The 22,185-nt window shown below is 44.5% G+C and overlaps 1 protein-coding gene across 1 annotated transcript in view; it reads left to right on the top strand.

The window, feature by feature from the left end:
* Positions 1-8,856: 8,856 nt before the first annotated feature.
* The window catches only part of MYO5C (myosin VC), a 150,066-nt gene continuing 136,737 nt past the window's right edge, over positions 8,857-22,185 (top strand). The window contains exon 1 of the mRNA XM_056572326.1: positions 8,857-9,096. Within this exon, the coding sequence (XP_056428301.1) occupies positions 9,070-9,096 (27 nt within the window). The 5' untranslated portion in view covers positions 8,857-9,069. The remainder of the gene's footprint in view (positions 9,097-22,185) is intronic.

The raw sequence follows: 22,185 nt of genomic DNA, 5'->3' as shown, positions 1-22,185 counted from the left end.
GGTAATGCACTAGGCGCCTTTGTGGGCCTTTCCCCTTCAAAGTGGAAAAATTTTCTTCAAAGTGGAAAATGAAAATGAAATAGAAAGAAGCATATTCTTCAACAACATGCAATTGTAAAGTCACTCCGCATACACCAATCTATAATGCATCAAAAGTTTCTTTGACGAGAGGTACCCCTTAAGTACATGTTAGTTCCATGTATGACCCTTTTCCACTGGCAGTGTGTGGTTGTATTTATGACAGGAAACCACAATGCAGATGTGAACAGAGCCTAAAGCAGATAAAATTATATGTGTGCTAGAAGAAATGTCATCTACAAAAAAATTCATCTACTTTTTATTTGACGCTGTTTGTAGATTGTTGTATCTTGTTATCCAGTTATATCTGGTGATAGAACGTTTCTTTAGGCAAAATAATTTCCAGTATGTTGTAATTGTGAATCCTTCCAGTACTTATCAGCTGCTATATGTTCCACCGGAAGTTCTTTTCTTTTTGAATTTCCTTTTTGTCTGACCACAGTGCTCTCTGCTGACACCTCTGTCCATTTTAGGAACTGCCCAAAGCTGGATAGGTTTGCTATGGGAATTTTCTCCTATTGTGGACAGTTCCTAAAATGGACAGAGGTGTCAGCAGAGAGCACTGTGGTCAGGCAGAAAGGAAATTCAAAAAGAAAATAACTTCCTCTGGAACATACAACAGGTGATAAGTACTGGAAGGGTTAAGATTTTTAAATAGAAGTGATTTACAAATCTGTTTAACTTTCTGGCACCACTTGATAAAAAAAAAATGTTTTCCAGTGGAGTGCCCCTATAAAGGATATCTGTCCACAATCTAGATCAGTGTTTCCCGACCAGGGTGCCTCCAGCTGTTGCTAAACTACAACTCCCAGCCTGCCCGGACAGCTGTTGGCTGTCCGGGCATGCTGGGAGTTGTAGTTTCCCAACAGCTGGAGGCACCTGGTTGGGAAACACTGATCTAGATCTTACTGTATACAGAGAGCACACCACATATAACAGCACCCTCAGGCGCTCAGCCCTGCCCCATAACATAAAGGGGTTTGCCCATATCCTCAGGATAAAGTATAATAATCTTATATCTGAGACCCCCCACAATCTCCAAAAGGGAGAACAGAGTCTCCCCCAAGAACAAGGAACAGAGAATGGAGAGGCAGTTCTGTGTGCACACCTGCCGCTCCATTCATTCTCTGTGCAAGTTGCAGAAGATAACCTGACACTGTACTTGGCAGTTCCCATAAAGAATGAATGGAGCAGTGGTGGATGTTCGCTACCACCACTCTGTTCTCAGGAGAGACTGGGTTCCCTGTCTTCAGAGGAGACTCTGCTTCCTGCTCAGGGGATAACGTGTATTTGTGGGCAAACCCCTATAATCTGAAGCAGGAATTGCAATAAGGGAAAACTACTGGTGGACCACTTGGCACTTCTGACTGCTCCCTAAAACATAAGGAACAGCATGAGCCTCCTTATTTAAGGGAAATCTGTCATCAGGTTTATGCTGTTCTTGTTACGGCGAGCGCTCCGTCCCGGTCACACTTGCCGTGAGCGCTATCTCCATCTGTCCTCCGGCGCGTCCGGGATTTGCATCGCGGGACGCGCTCGCGTGCGAATCTTGGGCCGTCACTCACCTTCTTCTTCTGCTGTTCCCTCCGTACTCTCATCACCGGCGCGCGCGCCCCGCCTCCTAGGGCGCGCCGGAGCTCGGGGATTTAAAGGGCCAGTGCGCCCTTGATTATTGTTTGCACCTATCCCTTCTCTATCAGTATGTGCACCTCCCACAACCCCTTGCCGGATCTTTGTCTGCCCAGTGCCCTAGAGAAAGAGTGTCTTACCTTACCGTGTTCCTGACCTACCTGCTCCGTGAGCTGACCTTGCTCCTGTGCTGCCTGCCTTCTGACCCCTTGCTACGTCACTGTTCTCGCTACTGTTCCGCCTGCCCTGACCGTCTGCTATCCTGACTATGAGTTGTCATATTTCTTCTCCTCAGCAGCCTGTGTGGATGAGTCGTGTCAGGGGTAGCGACCTGGGTGCTGTCTGCCACAGCAAGTCCATGCCGCTTTGTGGCGGGCTCTGGTGAAAATCACCTGCACCTTAGATTCCACTCCCTGACACGACCCAAGTCATCATCCACACAGGCACAGCCGATCTACTTCCTCCTTGCCGCTTACAGTTCTGTTCGTAAGCAGCATAAAGTAGCATCTGACACCCTGCTTTTTGGGGTTGAGGAGATAACTATGCGTGTATTGCACTTTTAGACAATTTGACTATCATTGCCACTTTTTAGCCTGCCCTGAGAAAGGCTTGCATAAACCTGCAGACTGATCCCCTTTAAGAACATTCTTGGTTTTGAGGGGAATGGGGAGGGGTTTCATATACTTACCCTACTTGAAAAAAATACATTTACACATGGATTTACACATACTGTGTAAAACAGAGCCTGTTCTGTTGTTTTTGGCTTTATGGTCACCTAGAAACCTGGCGGGACCTTCACCTATGAGACATTTATGGCATATCCTGTACATATACTATAAATGTCCAGATGGCTATACCCCTTTTAAAATGTTGTTTTGAGGACAATTTAGAGCCCCTCTCTAGTGGGCATTTTGCATATTTCCTAACTCAAAGGGTTCTGTCCCAGTGTGGAGAATGTATAATCTAAGCAGCATTTACTTTTGCACTTATACAGGGAATTAAATGTATTACTTCTTGCAGTCAAGCTGCATGTGCTGTGTAGACATTGGCCATTTTATCACACTGGGAAGAACTAGGTTTCCACGTACTTAATAATCTCAGGAGCTCTTCTGTACAATTGTATTGGATGTGTAGGAAACCGCCTTCCTCTGGCAGCTCAGAACATTATGTCCTGGGGACTTGGTATTCATTGTGTATGAGTTATTAGAAAATTGCCTTTTTAATAAACTACTTAGGCAAAAGTCACTGCTTCTTTTGCATGGATATATTGTAGTCACGGTGATATTGATAACAGCATACCTATAATGCAGAGAGCTTTCTCTAATTTCTGTCACTTATATGGAGGTGTATCATATTCCTTACTGAACTAACCAAAAGAGGACAGGTCTGTTCATTCAACATGTAACTTATAATACTCATTATATGGACATAGATTGTTTGAAGATGTCATGACTCCACTAAAGCCCAAGTGCTAACAAGTGATCTGTCTTGTGCTTAGCAAATGTTTGCATCATTAACACTGTAAAGAATTAGCTATCACTGCAAATTGGAGAAAATAAAAAATTGAGAATATGATGTGGTGTCTTGTGCTTTCTTGTACAGCGTACATACACAGATGCTTCTGCGGCAGCATATCTTTTAAAAATTCCTGGGCAACTTCAGAGCCCAAGACTTTCCTCCAGACTATCTTCATCTACATACTTATTAGCCGGAAGTTCCATGCAAGTCTTAGGGACTTCTGGAAAATCTGTATCCAGATCAATATAGTCATGGGCTATAAAGGAGAGGAGGAGGATTGGCTGGAGAGAGCCAGAAGCAGACAGAATGAAGACAGACTACACAAGTCACACTGCTGCTTCTTCGGGTGTACCATAAAGACATCGTTTTGGTTCTTCCACACCCCATCCTACTACTGCCTGTAATATGATGTAAAAAAACTAAAGAGTGAAAACGCTTGGCACAGGTCACAAAAACATATTAATAACTTTGTGCTCTGTTCAGTTGGAGTGGCAGCAATGCCACCAACACACAATCCATGCTCAGCTGGCACCTCTGAGCAATATCCAACAGGGATGTGGCTCCAGTAAAATAGCAAATATATAATGAACATTATGCCACCTTAAAGGGGTACTCTGCTGCTCAGCGTTTGGAACAAACTGTTCCGAACGCTGGAGCCGGCGATGGGTGCTCGTGACGTCATAGCCCCCTCATGCCATCATGCCCCCTCAATGCAAGCCTATGGGAGGGGGTGTGACGGCTGTCACGTCCCCTCCCATAGACTTGCATTGAGGGGGCGTGATGGCATGAGGGGGCTATGACGTCACGAGCACCCATCGCCCGCTCCAGCGTTCGGAACAGTTTGCTCCAAACGCTGAGCAGCGGAGTACCCTTTAAAGTTATGTTAACATACTGCCCTACCACATTTACATGCATTTTACCCTTGGTATATGCCCTAGGAGCCATCAACTGGCCCTCATTGGCACAAATACAATGATTAGGTTTTGTACCTTAAAATTTCTATAAAAATTGAAAAGGGATATGCCCTGAAACAATCCCAGGAATTCCCCACTTTGGCTGTAGTTAATGTATAACACATGAAATATCTATCTTCTCGTAAAAATATAAAATATTTTGTTATACTCACTATGTTAATATTGCTTTGGACAGCTTCTTTGTTATTTAGCGTACTGCTGGAGACTCAATTACATGACAATTGTTTTCATATCCTGTTTGTGGACCGAGTATTGTGTGTTCTTTATGATATCATTATGGAACTGTAGTTTGTTTTTGGATCCTCCCTTTTCCTTTTGATTTGTCTTATTTGATTTGAATGAGAAAATCTAAAATATTTTATCATAAGAATGGACAGTACAGGCTATGGCAGATAATTAAAGGACGTGTAAATCTTCATTTAGTGTACCTACTAACACTCAACTAGAATATCTGGTCAAAGAAGAAATTCTAGTCTTACCAGAAACTCTAAAAGCGGAAGTCCCTTTCTTAGTAAAACAACACAATGAGCTTTACCTGTGAATTTAGACCTTCATTTTCATGCACTCTCTTAATGTCAGGTATACAGAGGGTGATACGACGCACAGGTACATGACCCTAAAAACTACATTTCCATACGTTGCTTATGCTAGAAGTTTTTTGTAAACTTTTTGGGGAATGTTAAAGGGACTTTCCAAGCAGAATATTTTTTTAAATGCTCCTAGGTTCTGTAATAACAAAAAATAAGCCATACTCGCCTACCCCATTTCCCCACTGCTGCTGTTATGACAGTGCCTGGTCCTCTTTCTGCTTCCATTGATGTTTAATTCTGTCAGGAAACCCCCACTTTTCTCATCAATTCATGAATGTAACAGGAAAGAGTAAATGTCACAAAATATTGTGCAAGTGAGTTCATCCAGGAAGACACCCAGGTGTCAAAGAAACTGTGACAAAAATGGGTGTAAAGGGGTTAAAGGGGTTTTGTGGCCTTATCAAAAATATTACAAACAGCAGAGACCACTGAGATCAGTGACTGGCTGCAGTGTCCCATGCTAAATATAAAGGCATTTCATTGGCGGTGAATAGAAGCGGCGTGTGTGTGTTTTTTTGTTATTGTTTTTACCCACCTTATCCTAAGCCCATTTAACATTTAATTTTTTGACAAGGAAGGAATATTCTTTGAATCAATACATTCAATGGCCGTTTTATTTGGTATACCTTGCTAATACTGGATTAGACCCCTTTTTGCCTTCATTATTCATGGCATACTTTCTATAAGGTGTTTGAAACCGTCCTTAGAGATTTTGGACATGATGCCAATCTCCCATTCCACCAAATGCCAAAGGTGCTCTATTGAAGTGAGATCTGGTGACTGTGGAGGTCAATAGAGAACAGTGAATTAATTTTCAAGAAACAGTTTATGATGTGAGCTTTGTGACTTGGTACATTATCCTGCTGGAAGTAGCCATCAGAAGACACTGGTCATAAAGGGATGGAAGTGATCGGACATGGTGGCGTGACGGTACGAGGGGACGTGGTCGTGACAGCACATCTCGGACTCAGAGGCAGCGCCAGGCACAGAATGCCGGGGGCTGCACCGAGATTGCGGGGGTCTCAGCAATCATACATCTTATGCTTTGGATTGGGGATAAGATGTATAAAGCCAGAATACCCTGTTAGTGTACTGCCACAATACTATGATGATTCCTATCTGTGGCAAAGGTAAATCATATGCGGCAAGCTGCTTTATACTAACGATATACGTATAATAACTTATGGCGGTATTCTAGTGCGGGGTAAAGACCAATAGTTACACTCCTCAGCCTTTCCTCTCTGATTCTATTTCTGACATATTTTCAGTCCTATGATCTGTGTCGTGTAGCAGAAATGTATAAATGAGGACACAAATCTAAAATGCCTGATAAAAACCTAGCACTGTATACATCACAAATGCGCGACCAGAAACTGGGCCAAGTCATGCATGCAGTCTATGTCATAGCCGGGTCCACTGGCCATCTGCTGTAGAGTCAATGATTCATGTGTCATGCACGGTTAGCAATGGCTTCACACAGTACTGAAATACAGCAAACATTAGCTTCCCCTTCTGTGGTGCATTACTTGTAGAGGTTTGTTCACACAGAGGTTTGTTCCAAATTCACGTTTGGAAAATCTCCAGTATATGACAAATGCAACAACCTTTAGATTTGTAGAAGTCTTTTCCATTTACTGTATAAAGAATCTGCAGGCAAGCCGGAAGGAAATAATTCTGATGCAGGTTTTCAATCCATAACGTGTTTATTTATGCTGCGAAAATGCTTATATTATTGCAGATTTTCCCTATTGAATTCAATGGGAAAATCGAAATCTAAAGTTGTTTACAATTTTGTCGCAGAAACCCTTGATCCAGAGCAAAATCTAAAATGGTTGATCTTAAATGATTTTTTTTAAATAAAGATTACCATAATTCGCTCCCAAATCCGCAGAGGTAATTCTGCATCAAAATCCTCACGTTTTGTACACTTTCCTCTGTGGATTCTGCTTCGGAAATGCTGCAGACTTTCCGCTGCAGGATACCTATAGCATTTCTGTCTTTTACCATAAGGCTAGGTTCAGACTACAGGTGCGGCCAGCGCCGACTGAATCAGTCGGCGCTAGGACCATGCGGACACTGCAGTCTCCAATAGACTGCAATGTGTTCCGCGAGTAGTTCTGCCTGAAGAATGAGCAACGCCCAGGCGGAAATTTCCAAGCGGATTCCGTTCACAAATTCCGAAGTGTGAATTTGTGAACGGAAACCCATTCACTATACAGTACATTTTAGTAAGCGGAATTTCTGCCTGCAATTTCAAAGCGGAATTGCAGGCAGAAATTTCCTAGTGTGAACCTAGCCTAAAGCAGTGCTCTCCAAACTGTGGACCTCCAGCTGTTGCAAAACTACAAATTCCAGTATGCCCAGACAGCTGTTGGCTGAGTGCTACTTCTGCTGTCTGTACAAGTGCCCTGAGAGAGCCCCACAGAGTTACTTATGAGGGCATTTCAGTCATGTGGCACAGAGTCGGTTTCAGAGCATGCTTTGGCTATATTTGTATGTATTCCATGAAATAATTCTGATGGAAATTCCACCATAATGAACTACCTATTGATTTCAATGGGATTCAGCAGTCCACCAGTTCAGAATTTTTGCTTTCTGCATTCCAAAAAATATGAGGTCAGACTTACATTGTCCGCAATTCCTTGGCAGATTCCCATTGAAGTCAATGGGGCTTAAATGTCGGCGGAATTTCTGTGTTGTGAAAACACGGAAATTCGGCCACAATTCCGTTCAGCATAGCCTAAGGGTGGGTTCACACCACATTTTTGCAATACAGTTTATCAGGTTTTTGATAAAAAAAAACGGATTCCTCAAAACCTGACTAAACTGTTTCAAAACGTGTGTACAAAGTTTTATCTGTCTATGGTTGAAAACCGTATACGGTTTGAAAAATGATGTCCGGTTGCATGAGTTTTTTAAGAAAAAAAACGTATCTGTTTTGAACTTTTCACTACATTATGAATAAAGTTTCACTTGTTTGATTGAAATTCCAGGGAAAAAAACTGTGCAAAATCAAAAACTGTATGGTGAAAACCGGATGGCACTGTACACACATACAGGTCTGTACGGTTCCCATTGACTCCCATGTTTAAAAAAAACTTATACGGGTCAATACGGTTTTTCACCCGGACCAAAAACCGTGGTAGGCCAGTTTTCCGTCCAGAAAAAAAAAAAGTAAAAACCTGTGTGGTTTTGAAAAACTGAGACAACCGTATACAATATGGTGCATATGGTTTTGAATGGAAAGTCTATGGGCACGGTTTGCTGTACGGTTGCATAGGTTTTTTTTTTTTTTTTTTTTTTTTTTTTTAAATGTATCCAAAAACTGTATAGAAAAACCGTGGTGTGAAATTAGTCTGGTCTTCTCACAGCTCGTTCTGGCGATACGTTGGGGTCCGAACACTCAAAACCCTTTTGATCAAAACTGTCCCTAGTACACGTCATACGTTTTGTGAATACTCAGTGACCCTTTAATGTATTGAGCCAAACAATAAAGGTAACATTAGTTACGGTCTCTTTCACGCTACCGTTGTTACACGGTAGTGTGACGGCCATCAAGGCGGGAGAAAAAATACAGCTTGCCCCGTCTTTCTTTTCCAGCTACTCTCGCTGAAAAACAGCGTCGCCCGACAGACCTCATTGACTATAATGGGGTCCATTGGGAATACTGTTGCGCCCCATCAAAATGACGTCCGTCAAACTAAAACAAAAAAGGCGCAACGGTAGTGTGATAGAAGCCTTACATGCGTGGAGAACCAATGGCAGAATCAAGTCGTGCAGGAACGGAGTTCCTGCACTTTTTCCAAAGCAGGAACACTGTTTCCATTAGCAGGAGTCTTGCAGGACTAGCCCTGGAGTGGAAATCATGGGTGAGTTCCCACACTTTTTTCCCCAGGACTTGACCCCTGCATATACTATTTTTATATGTTAGATCGCTCTATATGATGGGAGTTGTAGTTTTACAACAGCTGGAGAGCTGCAGGTTGGTGACCACTGTTCTATAGGTCCTGTGCAGGTATATGGCTTCCTGTACTATCCACGAGTCTATCGCCCGAGCACGTCCCCTGCAGGTTACACGGTGAGGTGCAGCGCCGGGTGCTGGTCCCTTTAAGCAGGTGTCCTGTACAGTCATCCCTACAGGGACCGCCACACCCGCTCAGGTGCGGGGAAAGGGTGCGCGCTCCCGGCTGCAGGTTAGCGGGGTCGTGGACGCGCACCGGGCAGCAGCCCCTCTGAGGCCAGGACTGTGGTGAGAGCGGACGGAGCCCCCGGCGGTCGCCATGGCGCTGGCAGAGCTGTACACACAGGTAACGTCCCCTCCGTCTGCGGCTTCTCTGGAGTTGCTTCCAGCCGGTAACTGAGGTAAAGTTTCCCTGTAAGGGGCAGTGGCCTGTGTGCAGTGCCCGGTCCCAGAGCCCATGGCCTGGACGTCCTGGACTGGGGGCATCTTATAGACCCCCCAATATAGAGGGCACCTGCTGCTGGTCTGATACTAAACTATTCTCACTCTCTGTAATATAATCCAGACTTGTTTCAATGTCTGATAATCTCTGTACAACGTCATAGTAGATGTTGGTGCTATATAAGAAATTGGATCAGAATTTCCTAACCAGGGATGCCTCCAGCTGTTGCAAAACTACAACTCCCAGCATGCCCGGACAGCCAAAGGCTGTCCGGGCATGCTGGGAGTTGTAGTTTTGCAACAGCTGGAGGCTCCCTGGTTGGGAAACACTAAATTAGTTGCATGCAGTAAGGTGGGATACGGCGCAAATTTCTACCTGTCCCGGATATAGACGATTGTTATGGAAGTTGTAGTTTTGCAACAGCTGGAGGCACCCTCGTTGGGAAACACTAAATTAGTTGCATGCAGTAAGGTGGGATACGGCGCAAATTTCTACCTGTCATTTCTACCTGTCCCGGATATAGACGATTGTTATGGAAGTTGTAGTTTTGCAACAGCTGGAGGCACCCTCGTTGGGAAACACTAAATTAGTTGCATGCAGTAAGGTGGGATACGGCGCAAATTTCTACCTGTCCTGGATATAGACATTATGGGGGAGATTTATCAAAACCTGTTCAGAAGAAAAGTTGCCCAGTTGCCCATAGCAACCAATTTGATCGCTTCTTACATTTTTAACAAGGCCTCTGCAAAATGAAAGAAGCGATCTGATTGGTTGCTATGGGCAACTATTCCTTTGCACAGGTTTTGATAAATCTCCCCCTATGTCACCGCAGACGCATCACTTGTCACCATATGGGGGATCTGACAGCTTGTCACCGCCGCATAAAGTCCCTGCGTCACCGCCACATAAAGTCCCTGCTGGAACCATCCCACAGGTAATGGAGGTCATCCTGCTACTTAACATTATAGATGCCAAATGAGATGCTTTGTCCTATCTTGGTGGCACAAACTGGCAATACAGGTGCCAACCAAAAGGCGTCAAGTTGATTTTGTTGGGTCTCCTTGGTTGTTGTCGGGTGGTGACACTTAGAGAGTCATTCATGTAAAATCCGTGATGTGCACCCAATAATGGAAGTCCAGAGGAGGTTACAGGTCATAGCATAAAAACTATCACTATTATTAGGTGTCATTATTCAGAATGACAACCTACAACTAACTGAACTGCAGTTACAACCCGCCTATAAGGATTATGCCATGATTAGAACTCTATGGGACCGAGTACAGCTCTTGGCGATCTTTAGCAGTCCCGTAGTGAGTGAATGGAGGTACAGTGCATAGACTGGACCACTTCTTCACTCACACAGCGTAGCACAGGACCACATTCTAATTATCCGTGGGGGGTGGTGGTGGGGGGGGGGGGGGCAGTAGACAGACACCCCTACCATTTAGATACTTATCACCTGTCCTTTGGATGTGGATAGCTGCAGGGCTGTATTTGCTATTAGGCACCCGTAGGCCTGTGCCTAGGGCAGCAGTGTTAAGGGGGCAGCAAAAAGTAAAATGATAAATACTTGAGATTTAGCTACTGCTGCCATGCTGTGGCTTAACCCCTTAAGGACCAAGCGTTTTTCTGTTTTTGCACTTTTGTTTTTTCCTCCTTACCTTTTAAAAATCATTACCCGTTCAATGTTGCACCTATGACATCAGTCATTTTACCCAAAAATTACTGCGAAACGGAAAAAAAAAAATTTTATTCAACAACAATTGAAGAAAAAGCACAATTTTGTCTTTTGGGGGCTTCCGTTTCTACGCAGTACATTTTTCAGTAAAAATTACTCCTTATCTTTATTCTGTAGGTCCATACGGTTAAAATGATACCCTACTTATATAGGTTTGCTTTTATCGTACTTTTGGAAAAAATCATAACTACATGCAGGAAAATTTTTATACATTTAAAATTGTCCTTTTCTGACCCCTGTAAATTTTTTTCTGAGTACAGGGCGGTATGAGGGCTCATTTTTTGAGCCGTGATCTGAAGTTTTAATCGGTACCATTTTTGTTTTGATCAGACTTTTTGATCGCTTTTTATTCCTTTTTTTTATGATATGAAAAGTGACCAAATATATGCTATTTTGGACTCCATTGACCGTGCGGTTTAATTTACAATATATTTTTACAGTTCAGACATTTACGCATTTGTTTGTTTTTATTATGTTTATATATTTTTTTATATGGAATTTGGGAAAAGGGCAGTGATTTAAACTTTTAATAAGGAAGGGGTTAATGTGTGTATTTTTAACCTTTTTTTTACACTTTTTTTTTTTTTTTTTTTTTTACACTTTTAGTCCCCTTAGGGGACTTTTAGGAGGAGTCATTAGATTCCTCATACAGATCAATGGGGTTACATACAATCCCATTGATCTTTGTGCTCTGCGCTCGATTGATAAAGCCTGGTCCAGGCTTTATCAGTCTGAGCATCGGAGCCGCCACAGCAGGAGAGGTAAGCCCTCAGGCTACCTCAGTAGTGGATCACCCCCCACACTGGACCACTAGGGACTGGATACAGGCACCTTTAGATGCCGCTGTCAACTTTGATCTAAAGGGTTAATAGCCGTCCGCGGCGATCGCTGCATGTCGGCTATTGACGCCGGCCCCCAGCTACAGGAATCAGCTGGGGGCCGGCATGACGCAAGCTCGAGTCATACCCCGTTAATGGCCATTGGAAGAGCATAGACGTCCATGGTCGTTATCGGGATAAAAGGGGTATTTTACTACTTAACCTCTTCAGGACATAGGGCGTATGGATACGCCCTGCATACCGAGTCCTTAAGGACACAGGGCGTATCCATACGCCCGTGGGAAATCCGGTCACCACCGCTAGCCGGTTGGGGACCGGAGCCGGATGCCTGCTGAAATCGTTCAGCAGGCATCGCGGCATATCGCCCAGGGGGGTCGTTATGTCCCCCCATGTTGGCGATGGCCGCAGATCGCTGGACAATTCAGCCCAGCGATCTGTGGCGATTCCGGGTCAATCGGGTCTCCGGTGACCCGGAATTACTGGCTGATCAGACGGCCCCGAACAGCCATAGCCAGCAAGGGTGAGGTGACACTGGTGCCACCTCACGATCGCCCTGATTCGTCGGCCGGTTTACCGGCCGACCAATCAGAGCACCTGCTGCGGGTGTCACTCCCGCAACCCGCTCCGCCCTTCTTCCGGAGGACGTGATCGGGTGCGGGAAGAGGACCCCGGCAGCTGGGGACCCCGATTCCCGGCGTCCCTGTTGGGATCGGGGCCCCAGAAGCAGCGGCGGTGGGACTGACCTGAAGCGGCGGCTTGGAGCTGAGTGACAGCCTCCTGCTGTTGCTTAGCATCAGCTCCCAGAATGCAAAAAGGGCATGCTGGGAGCTGTAGTTATGCAACAGCAGGAGGCAGACCAGCACAACTCCCAGCATTCCCTTATGGGCATGCTGGGACTTATAGTTTTGCAACAGCTGGAGGCACATTTTTTCTATGGAAAAGTGTACCTTCAGCTATTGTATAACTACAACTCCCAGCTTGCACAAACAGCTAAAGTGCATGCTGGGAGTTGTAGTGGTGCATCTGCTGGTTGCATAACTACAACTCCCAGCATGCCCGTTGGCTGTCGGTGACTGCTGAGAATTGTAGTTTTGCAACAGCTGAAGGCACACTGGTTGTGAAACTCAGAGTTTTTTTTTTACCTAACTCAGTGTTTCACGACCGGTGTGCCTCCAGCTGTTGCAAACTACAACTCCCAGCATGCACCGTACACCATGCACCGTACATGCTGGGAGTTGTAGTTTTGCAACAGCTGGAGGCACACTGGTTGTGAAACACTGAGTTAGGTCACAAACTCAGTGATACATAACCAGTGTGCCTATAGCTGTTGCAAAACTAAAACTCTCCGCATGTACAGTCTGTCAGTGCATGCTGGGAGTTGTAGTTTTGCAACAGCTGGATGTCGTCGTCCCCCAATGTGAATGTACAGGGTACACTCACATGGGCGGAGGTTTACAGTAAGTATCCGGCTGCAAGTTTGAGCTGCGGCAAATTTTCTGCCGCAGCTCAAACTGCCAGCGAGAAACTACTGTGGACCCCCGCCCGTGTGACTGTACCCTAAAAACACTACACTACACTAACACAAAATAAAATAAAAAGTAAAAGCACTACATATACACATGCCCCCCTCCCCTCCCCAATAAAAATGAAAAACGTCTGGTACGCCACTGTTTCCAAAACGGAGCCTCGAGCTGTTGCAAAACAACTACTCCCAGTATTACCAGACAGCCACTGACTGTCCAGGCATGCTGGGAGTTTTACAACAGCTGGAGGCACCCTGTTTGGGAATCACTAGCGTAGAATACCCCTATGCAAGTCCCTAATTCAGGCCTCAAATGCGCATGGCGCTCTCACTTTGGAGCCCTGTCGTATTTCAAGGCAACAGTTTAGGTTCACATATGGGGTATCGCCGTACTCGGGAGAAATTGTGTTACAAATTTTGGGGGGTATTTTCTGCTTTTACCCTTTTTAAAAATATAAACTTTTTGGGAAAATAAGCATTTTAGGTAAAAAAAAAAAAAATTTTAACATATGCAAAAGTCGTGAAACACCTGTGGGGTATAAAGGTTCACTTAACCCCTTTTTACATTCCCCGAGGGGTCTAGTTTCCAAAATAGTATGCCATGTGTTTTTTTTTTTTTTGCTGTCCTGGCACCATAGGGGCTTCCTAAATGCGGCATGCCCCCAGAGCAAAATTTGCTTCCAAAAAGCCAAATGTGACTACTCCTCTTCTGAGACCTGTAGTGCGCCAGCAGAGCACTTTTCACCCCCCATATGGGGTGTTTTCTAAATCAGGAGAAATTGGGCTTCAAATTTTGGGGGGTATTTTCTGCTATTACCCTTTTGGGTCTACAAGAACATGTTAGTGTAAAAAATGAAGATTTTGAATTTTCTCCTTCACTTTGCTGCTATTCCTGTGAAACACCTAAAGGGTTAAAACTTACTGTCATTTTGAATACTTTGGGGGGTGTAGTTTTTATAATGGGGTCATTTATGGGGTATTTCTAATATGAAGACCCTTCAAATCCACTTCAAAACTGAACTGGTCCCTGAAAAATATTGAGTTTGAACATTTTGTGAAAAATTGGAAAATTGCTGCTGAACTTTGAAGCCCTCTGGTGTCTTCCAAAAGTAAAAACACGTCAATTTTATGATGCAAACATAAAGTAGACATATTGTATATGTTATGTGAATTAAAAAAAAATTTATTCGTAATATACATTTTCCTTACAAGCAGAGAGCTTCAAAGTTGGAAAAATTTCTAATTTTTCATCAAATTTTGGGATTTTTCACCAAGAAAGGATGCAAGTTACCACAAAATTTTACCACTATGTTAAAGTAGAATATGTCACGAAAAAAAAAAAAATTCCCACCAGAGTACCGCTTTAAGTACTGGAGTATTCCTTTAACAGTCAAACCATGAAGCTTTTATTGATATGCTAATATCGCATCCAACAAAATAACAAGAGTGGTCCGTAGACCAATACAACAGAACGTGAAATACAGAGATACACTTAAATAATACAGGCACCGGTTGGCATCCCTCAGCTAAGTGGGCTAAACATAAGATATCTAATCAAATTCACAGGCCGACACCCTCACAGAGTTACAGAGTAGTGATAATCAATAAAGTGACAAGCAATGTGACATATCGGGGCTATGTGTAGAAGATAACCATGGTTCCCAGACAGCGTGAAAGTTATCCACCATGTCTTCTTGGATTGCAGACAATTTTTCACAAAGCATTATAAGGTTTAATCTAGAGATTACAGTCCCAACATGAAGACCCGATTGCTTCCACTGCGAAGCAATATGAATCCTAGCTGCCATCAGAATGTGCTGCCTAAGTCGAAATGGTTTATAGCGCATCCTAGTTGGCCCGACCAGGTAAAATAGAATCAAGAAGGTCAAGTACCTGAGTCCAGAAGGATGAGACCACAGGACAGGACTACCATGTATGATAAAAGGTACCATTTATGGAAAAATCGAGGGCAAGATTCCCTAGTGAAATATGTTTCTTGTAAACAAACAGCATCAGGGTGCAATTGTGTATAGTCCCTGAAAGCCTTGCTCTGTTTATGTGGGGAGTTAAAGCCCTTCACATTATGTGAGAGAATTTTACTCATCACTGAGAGATAATAGAAAGCTACAGACAGCAATAATCAACAGTGTAGTACCAGCTCAGAGGGTGCCAGCCTGAAGGAGGAAGAGGGAGAGCCTAAAGCTCAACAGTATGTCAGTGGGACCAATGTGACAAAACAAATAATACAAAATTAACAAAATCAAAACATAAAAACAAAACCAGTAGCACAGGAAAGACAGTCCACGTCACGGACCATCCTACTTCCCGAACCCAAAGTGATGGGTATGGAGGTGCAGTAGTCTGAACCAGAGATAACCCTGCTAGACAACACGATACAAGATTGCAAAGGCAGAGGAAGGGGAAGGAAGGGAGGAAAGGAGAGAGGAGGGGAGAGAGGAAAGGGAGAGGGTGCGTTCGGAGAAAGGAAAAGAGAGAAGAGGGCGAAGGGTAGTAGCAAGGAGGAAGGGAGGGAGGGAGGAAAAAAGAGGGGGAAAAGGAGAAGGGGAAGAATGTGGAAAGGAGGGGGAGAAGAGAGGGGGGGAGAAATAGGGGGAAGGGTGGGGGAGCAAAGGAAAGGGGGAGAGGGGTGGGATGGGGAATAGTAGAGGGGGGGAGAGGGAAGGAAAGGGGGGGAAAAGAGGAGGAAAAAGAAGTGGAGGGAGAGAAAAAGGAAATATAGGCACGAAAGGGAGAGGAGGAGAAGGCCTTAGGGTAACTGGAAAGCGTCCCGATCTCTACATGGAGCAACCTGTGGTATTTAATGCAGCAGAGAGGCAGTCAAGCAGTCGGTAGTGAGGGGTGGTGCTGGGTGCAAAAAGTACACAGGAGAGCGTCCCGAGCAGAAGATCCAGTAACCGCCAGCAACTCCAGCAGCAGAGGTGGGGGTCTCCCATAGCAACCAGGGAAAGTGATCACAACTGAGCTCTAACCAGGATAGCGTCCCAACGGTAAAATGCGATCAGTAATGAGTAGCAGAGCAAACTAAGCAGGATTCCCAGCTCCGGGCAAGAAAAGGAATAACTCTAGCGGCTGAAGGGGTCCTCACGGTGGCGTAGCAGGCCTCTGCGACCGGTGGGGGGGTCGCCGATCCTTGAGCACAAGGGCCCAGGTTCTAGTCGGGCGGCTCGGTCGTTGTGGCAAGGGTGGGGGGTCCACCAAGGCTATTTTCAGATGATTGAAAAGGTCCCGGGCCTCGGGGAATGTCTAGACTACATGAGTCCGACCTTGCAGCTGAAAGGTTAGCGAAAAAGGGAAGCCCCAGCGGTACTTCACGCCATCCCGTTGAAGAGCCAAGGTGATCGGCCTGAACTCCCTGCGGCGGGCAAATGTGGAGGGTGCCAGGTCAGAATACAGGCGGACAGCGGGTGCCATGCCTGGGAGCACAGGGGTATTTCTAGCTGCCTGCAATAAAGTGTCCCGAACCTCTGGATAATGTAATTTCAAGACCATGTCTCTGGGAGTGTCAGGGTTCTTGGGTCTGGCTAGGGCCCTATGAATCCTATCGAACCGGAGCAACTCCGGCTCGAGCTGCGGGGCCAGGGCATAAAATAGATCTTTACCTATCTTACCAAGGTCCTTGACCTCCTCTGGGAGCCCCCAAAGAAGTAAGTTGGCCCGGCGGGATCTATTCTCGAGATCCTCTAGTTTAAGTTCCAGAGCCCGGAGTTGGTCGGAGTGGCCGTCCAGATCATGGCGGTCAGCTTCTACAGCATCAGTGAGCTCGTCCAGCTTTGCTTCCGTGTCCGCCACTCGTCCCAGGTCTTGGATCTGGGTCGAAATGTCTGACACCGCCTTAGCCAGGGAGGTTTGGAACATAGTCTTGATATGGCGGTACATAGTCGCCGGAGTTAGGTCAGCTGCAGCAGGTGAGTCATCCTCATCAGAATGTCGAGCAGGCGAGTAGGGGCGCGAGGCGGCCATCTTGGAGCTAGGCCCCTCTCTAAAGATGTCCGGAATCGACTGAGAAAGCCCCTGGGATAGCTTCTGGTTCCTCTTCCTAGAGGAGCGGGACATGTTTCCCTCCACATCGAGGTAAGTATCTGCCAGGTAGGAGCCACACGTGGCGCTAATAAGTGCTTTTAACCTCCAGTCAGCATGGAGCTCACATCAGGTGCTTCCTATCTGTGAGCAGCACGCATGCGCCCCTCTGGAGTATTCCTTTAAAGTGTACCTATCTTTAACAAAAACTTTTTATATAATGTAGATAATACCATTATATGTATGTTTGTAATATACATTGGTTAAAAATGTGTATATTTTTGTCCCTGCAGCTATTGTCTGTGTGTCTCTATGAGGACAAGCAGGGCTCTGTGCAGTAACAGAAAGCATTACAGTGTGCACTGAGGCTCAAACATCTGGATGATTGACAATCCAGGAGTCTGCACAGATCCCTGCTTGTCCTACCCTCACTTCCTGTTTTTGGACTCATCACAGAGACACAAAGACACAAAAATATACACCATTTTTAATCGATGTATATTACAAATATACATATAATGGTATTATCTACATTATATAAAAAGTTTTTGTTGACGACAGGTACACTTTAAGTTAAATCCATATGGGTCAGAACTGCTTTGAATTTACCTGCAGATGCACATTATGTTGTAGAGTGTGATTGGTTTTGCCACTTTCTGTGGATAGGGGTGAGATCCATGGTGAATCTGCAACAAAATCTGCATGTAACTCATATGGTATCTGCTGTGAAATGGTGAGAGATCTGCATGAAAAATTCTGATGCTCATGGAATGGGTTGCATTCAGTCCGAGTGACCAGCACAGTACGAGCTGTAAAAATGCCCCTAAATAGCTGATAGATTGGCATCTTGGGTGGTACAGGCAGATCTCAAGAATGGCACACTGCATGAAAAATTGCTATGGACTGGCCTCAGTAGCCTTTGGCAACATTATTGCCCATCACGTAATCGTATTTCTCTAAGCCGCATGTCAGATCAGATGGGAAATCATAAATGGAGAAACACTTCTTTATTTTCAGGTCGCGTTAAGATGGCCATAATACAGATGCTTATTTACACCCTTACAGATGCAGCATCCAGAGCTCATGTGGGTCATCAGAAATGGAATTAGAGTCCCATAGAAGCTTCTTCACTGGCCAGCGTTCGGAAGTAAATGCTTCGAGTGCTGTTTTCACGCTGCCGGGGTCAGCCTTGCCCCTCATGACATCCCGTCCATGCCCCCTCAATGCAAGTTACTGCCGTCACGCCCCCTCCCATAGACTTGCATTGAGGGGGCAAGTCTCAAAACATTTACTTCCGAATGCTGGCCAGTTGAGTACCCCTTTAACCTCTTTAGGACACAGGGCGTACCTGTACTTTAGATGCGGCATCCAAAGTTGATTGCCGTGTCTAAAATGAAAGTAAAAGCTTCCCGTCAGCTTAGTCGGGCTGATCGGGACCATCGCAGTGAAATCTCGATGTCCCGATCAGCTAGAACGTGAGTGGAGATCCCCTTACCTGCCTCCGTCACGTCCGATCGGCGATTGATTGCTCCAAGCCTGACATCCAAGCTTGAGCAATCGACCGCCGATAACACTGATCTTTGCCGTGTCAATATTGACACGGCAATGATCTGTGTATGATATCGGTATGTGCAGTCTAATAGCCACTGGGGAGGGGGGGGGGGGCTATAACACTGCAAAAAAAAAAGTGTGAAAAAAAGTTAATAAAGATAATTTAACCCCTTCCCTAATAAAAGTAAGAATCACCCCCCTTTTCCCATAAAAAAAAAAAAAAACTGTGTAAATAACCCTGTGTTCTTATGACCTGCAGGGGGTCTAGGTATTTTTTGTAACATAGGGACAAAAGGCATCTGTATTAGGCTAAGTTTCCACTTGGTTTTTTTTCTGGCAGTTTTTGGATTTCTGCCACTGCAGTTTTTGAGCCAAAGACAGAAATGTATTGAAAAGGAATAGGACATATAAAGGAAGGACTTACACTTCCCCTTCCTTATGGATCCACTTCTGACTTTGGCTCAAAAACTGCAGTGGCAGAAAAAACTGCCAGAAAAAAACCTAGTGGAAACTTAGCCTCAGGGCTGTCTGAAATTGGCCTTGTATAATTAGCAGATTCTTTAAAAAACTTTTGGCATCACTATACTTAGTCATAGTGGTACAAGGTACTGCAGCTTTGCCTATGTGTAGATTATGGATTTGTCCTCTCCATTAAAAAAGATGAAATCTGGAGTGAAAATTGGCATGTTTCGAATTTAACAATTTGCTATGTGCTGTAAAGATCCAAAGCATGCAAATATTGTTTGTTAAATCTTCTCCATGTGCATAGTACTGTTATCTACTGCTGATTCTTTATATGCAAATCCCTCTGGAAAATCCACAGCTTTTGCACTACACATGCATTTGTCCTTATGTTTACATGTGGCCAATTTTTGCTCTTTTCCCTGGTCTCTTTGGTGGAAAACTTTTTTTTCTTTTCATATAAACTGGCTCCAGAAAGTTAAACAGACTTGTAAATTACTTCTATTAAAAATTTTTATCCTTCCAATAATTATCAGCTGCTGTATGCTCCAGAGGAGGTTGAGTAATTATTTTCTGTCTCACCACAGTGCTCTCTGCTGACACCTCTGTCCGTATTAGGAACAGAGCAGGAGCAAATCTCCATAGCAAACCTCTCCTGCTCTGGACAGTTCCTGACATGGACAGAGATGTCAGCAGAGAGCACTGTGGTCAGACTGAAAAGAACAATTCAACTTCCTCTGTAGTATACAGCAGCTGATAAGTACTGGAAGGATTAAGATTTTTTAATAAAAGTAATTTACAAATCTGTATAACTTTCTGACACCAGTTGATTTAAAATAAAAATTGTTTCCACCTGCGTACCCTTTTTAAGCACCTGAAAAAGCAGAAAAAAAGCCATGCATTTCCGCTGTTGCAGGGGAACAGCAGTATTAGGCCACGTTCACACGACCCAAAACGTGAGGGCTGTCCGCACATTTAATTGTTCTGGCGGGCGCCAGTACCACTTGGAAATGCACCGCCTCTTAGACAGCAATGCATTTCCGAGCAGAATCTGTAGAAAGAATAGACATGTCAGGATTTTTTCCACTGTGTGAACAGTGCAGCACAATCCCTTTGAAATCCCATTGTTGCAGCAGTTTCCAAGCAGAGTATTTTTCCACCGTGTGAACATAACCTTACAAGGCAGCCGGTCAGATAAATGATGGTCCATGTAATGCTGGGACTTCCCAAGTCTGCCAGAAGAGGAGATGCTCTTGCTTAGTGGTTTACCATTGTAACTCGTAAGTGTGTGTGTGTGTGGGGTGGGGGGTCCTGAATAGAAGACCTCCCTCTATAGTGCTCATATGCCCAATAGGGGAAAGCTGATAGAAACTTATCAGAAACAATCTTACATTTTAGGTTCTGATTTAGCAAAGCTTGTGTCTAAAACATTATGACTATCAATATGTATTATGTAATATTATCAATTGTGACCACACAGTGTGAATACATCCTAACAAGCTGATCCGATCAGAAAATGTGTGAAACTAGCCTCTATTATCCTGGTGTCCAGCAGAGCAAGAAAGCTTGATGATGTATTATTCATGTCACCAACACAACCTCTGACTAGATTGTTATTCCTGGTCAGAATTAGCAGCTTTCATATATATATATATATATATAAGACCCAAACCCTTTTCCTGTGCCCAGTGCATAACCACCTGAATTAAAAAATAGCAATACCTGCACTATACTCTCTTGGTTTGGGTACTATAAACTGGGGTATAAATGTATTTATTGTATTAATAGGACAAAATACTTTCTATATATTTTTGATATATGCAGAGTTTGTTAAAAGGACATTGGTTATTTATCCCCTACTATTAAAGGGGTACTCCGCTGCTCAGCTTTTGGAACAAACTGTTCCGAACACCTGAGCCGGCAACGTGAGCTTGTGATATCATAGCCCCGCCCCCTCATTATGTCCAGCCCCGCCCCCATCAATGCAAGTCTATAGGAGGGGGCGTGATGGCTGTCACGCCCCCTCCCATAGACTTGCATTGAGGGGGCGGGGCGTGATGTCCTGAGGGGGTGGGGCTATGAGGACACGAGCTCCCGGCGCCGGCTTCAGCGTTCGGAACAGATTGTTCCAAACGCGGGGTACCCCTTTAATTCATGTTAGGGCTGTAACTAATAATTATTGTCATAATCGTTTAGTTTATACGATAATTTGTTCGATTAATTTGGATTTTAAAAAAACGGGATTAGGAGGCCAGAGAATAGTTAAAAGGAGTTATCTGGTTGGAGTTTTTTTTTTTCTTTTTATAACAATACCCATTCTACAGCGCTCCTGTGGTGCCTCCTGTGTCCTGCTCTGGTCCCCGACTGCGATCCTCTTTATGAGCTGCAGCGTGATGCAGTTGCACTTTCTAGGCCACGTGCACACAAAGCGGATTAGCTAATGTTTACAAAATTTTTTTGTTATATATTACATTTTATATTGCATACATTTTAAGATCACAGTTAGGCTAGTTTTCCACATTTTTGGGAAAATTGCCACTGCAGTTTTTGAACAAAAGTTAGACGTAGATCCAGTAGAAGGAAGAAGTATCAGGGCTCGTTCACACAAGCAGATTTCTTTTCAAACCCGCAGCGGATCTCCTGCTGCGAGTTTGAAAAGGGACGGGGCCTCCATGTACCCGCAGCAGATTTTCACCAGCGGAGTCTCCATTGTTGAAAATCCGCTGCAGACCCCATTGAAATCAATAGGGTCTGCAGCGGATTTTCAACAGCGGAGATTCCGTTGGTCAAAATCTGCTATGGGTAACGCACGGAGGCCCCACCCCTTTTCAGACTCCAAGAGC

Source organism: Hyla sarda, chromosome 4, assembly GCF_029499605.1.
Source record: "Hyla sarda isolate aHylSar1 chromosome 4, aHylSar1.hap1, whole genome shotgun sequence".
Classification (NCBI taxonomy): domain Eukaryota; kingdom Metazoa; phylum Chordata; class Amphibia; order Anura; family Hylidae; genus Hyla; species Hyla sarda.
The sequence above is the reverse complement of the archived record's forward strand: the minus strand, read 5'-3'. Positions and strand labels throughout refer to the sequence as shown.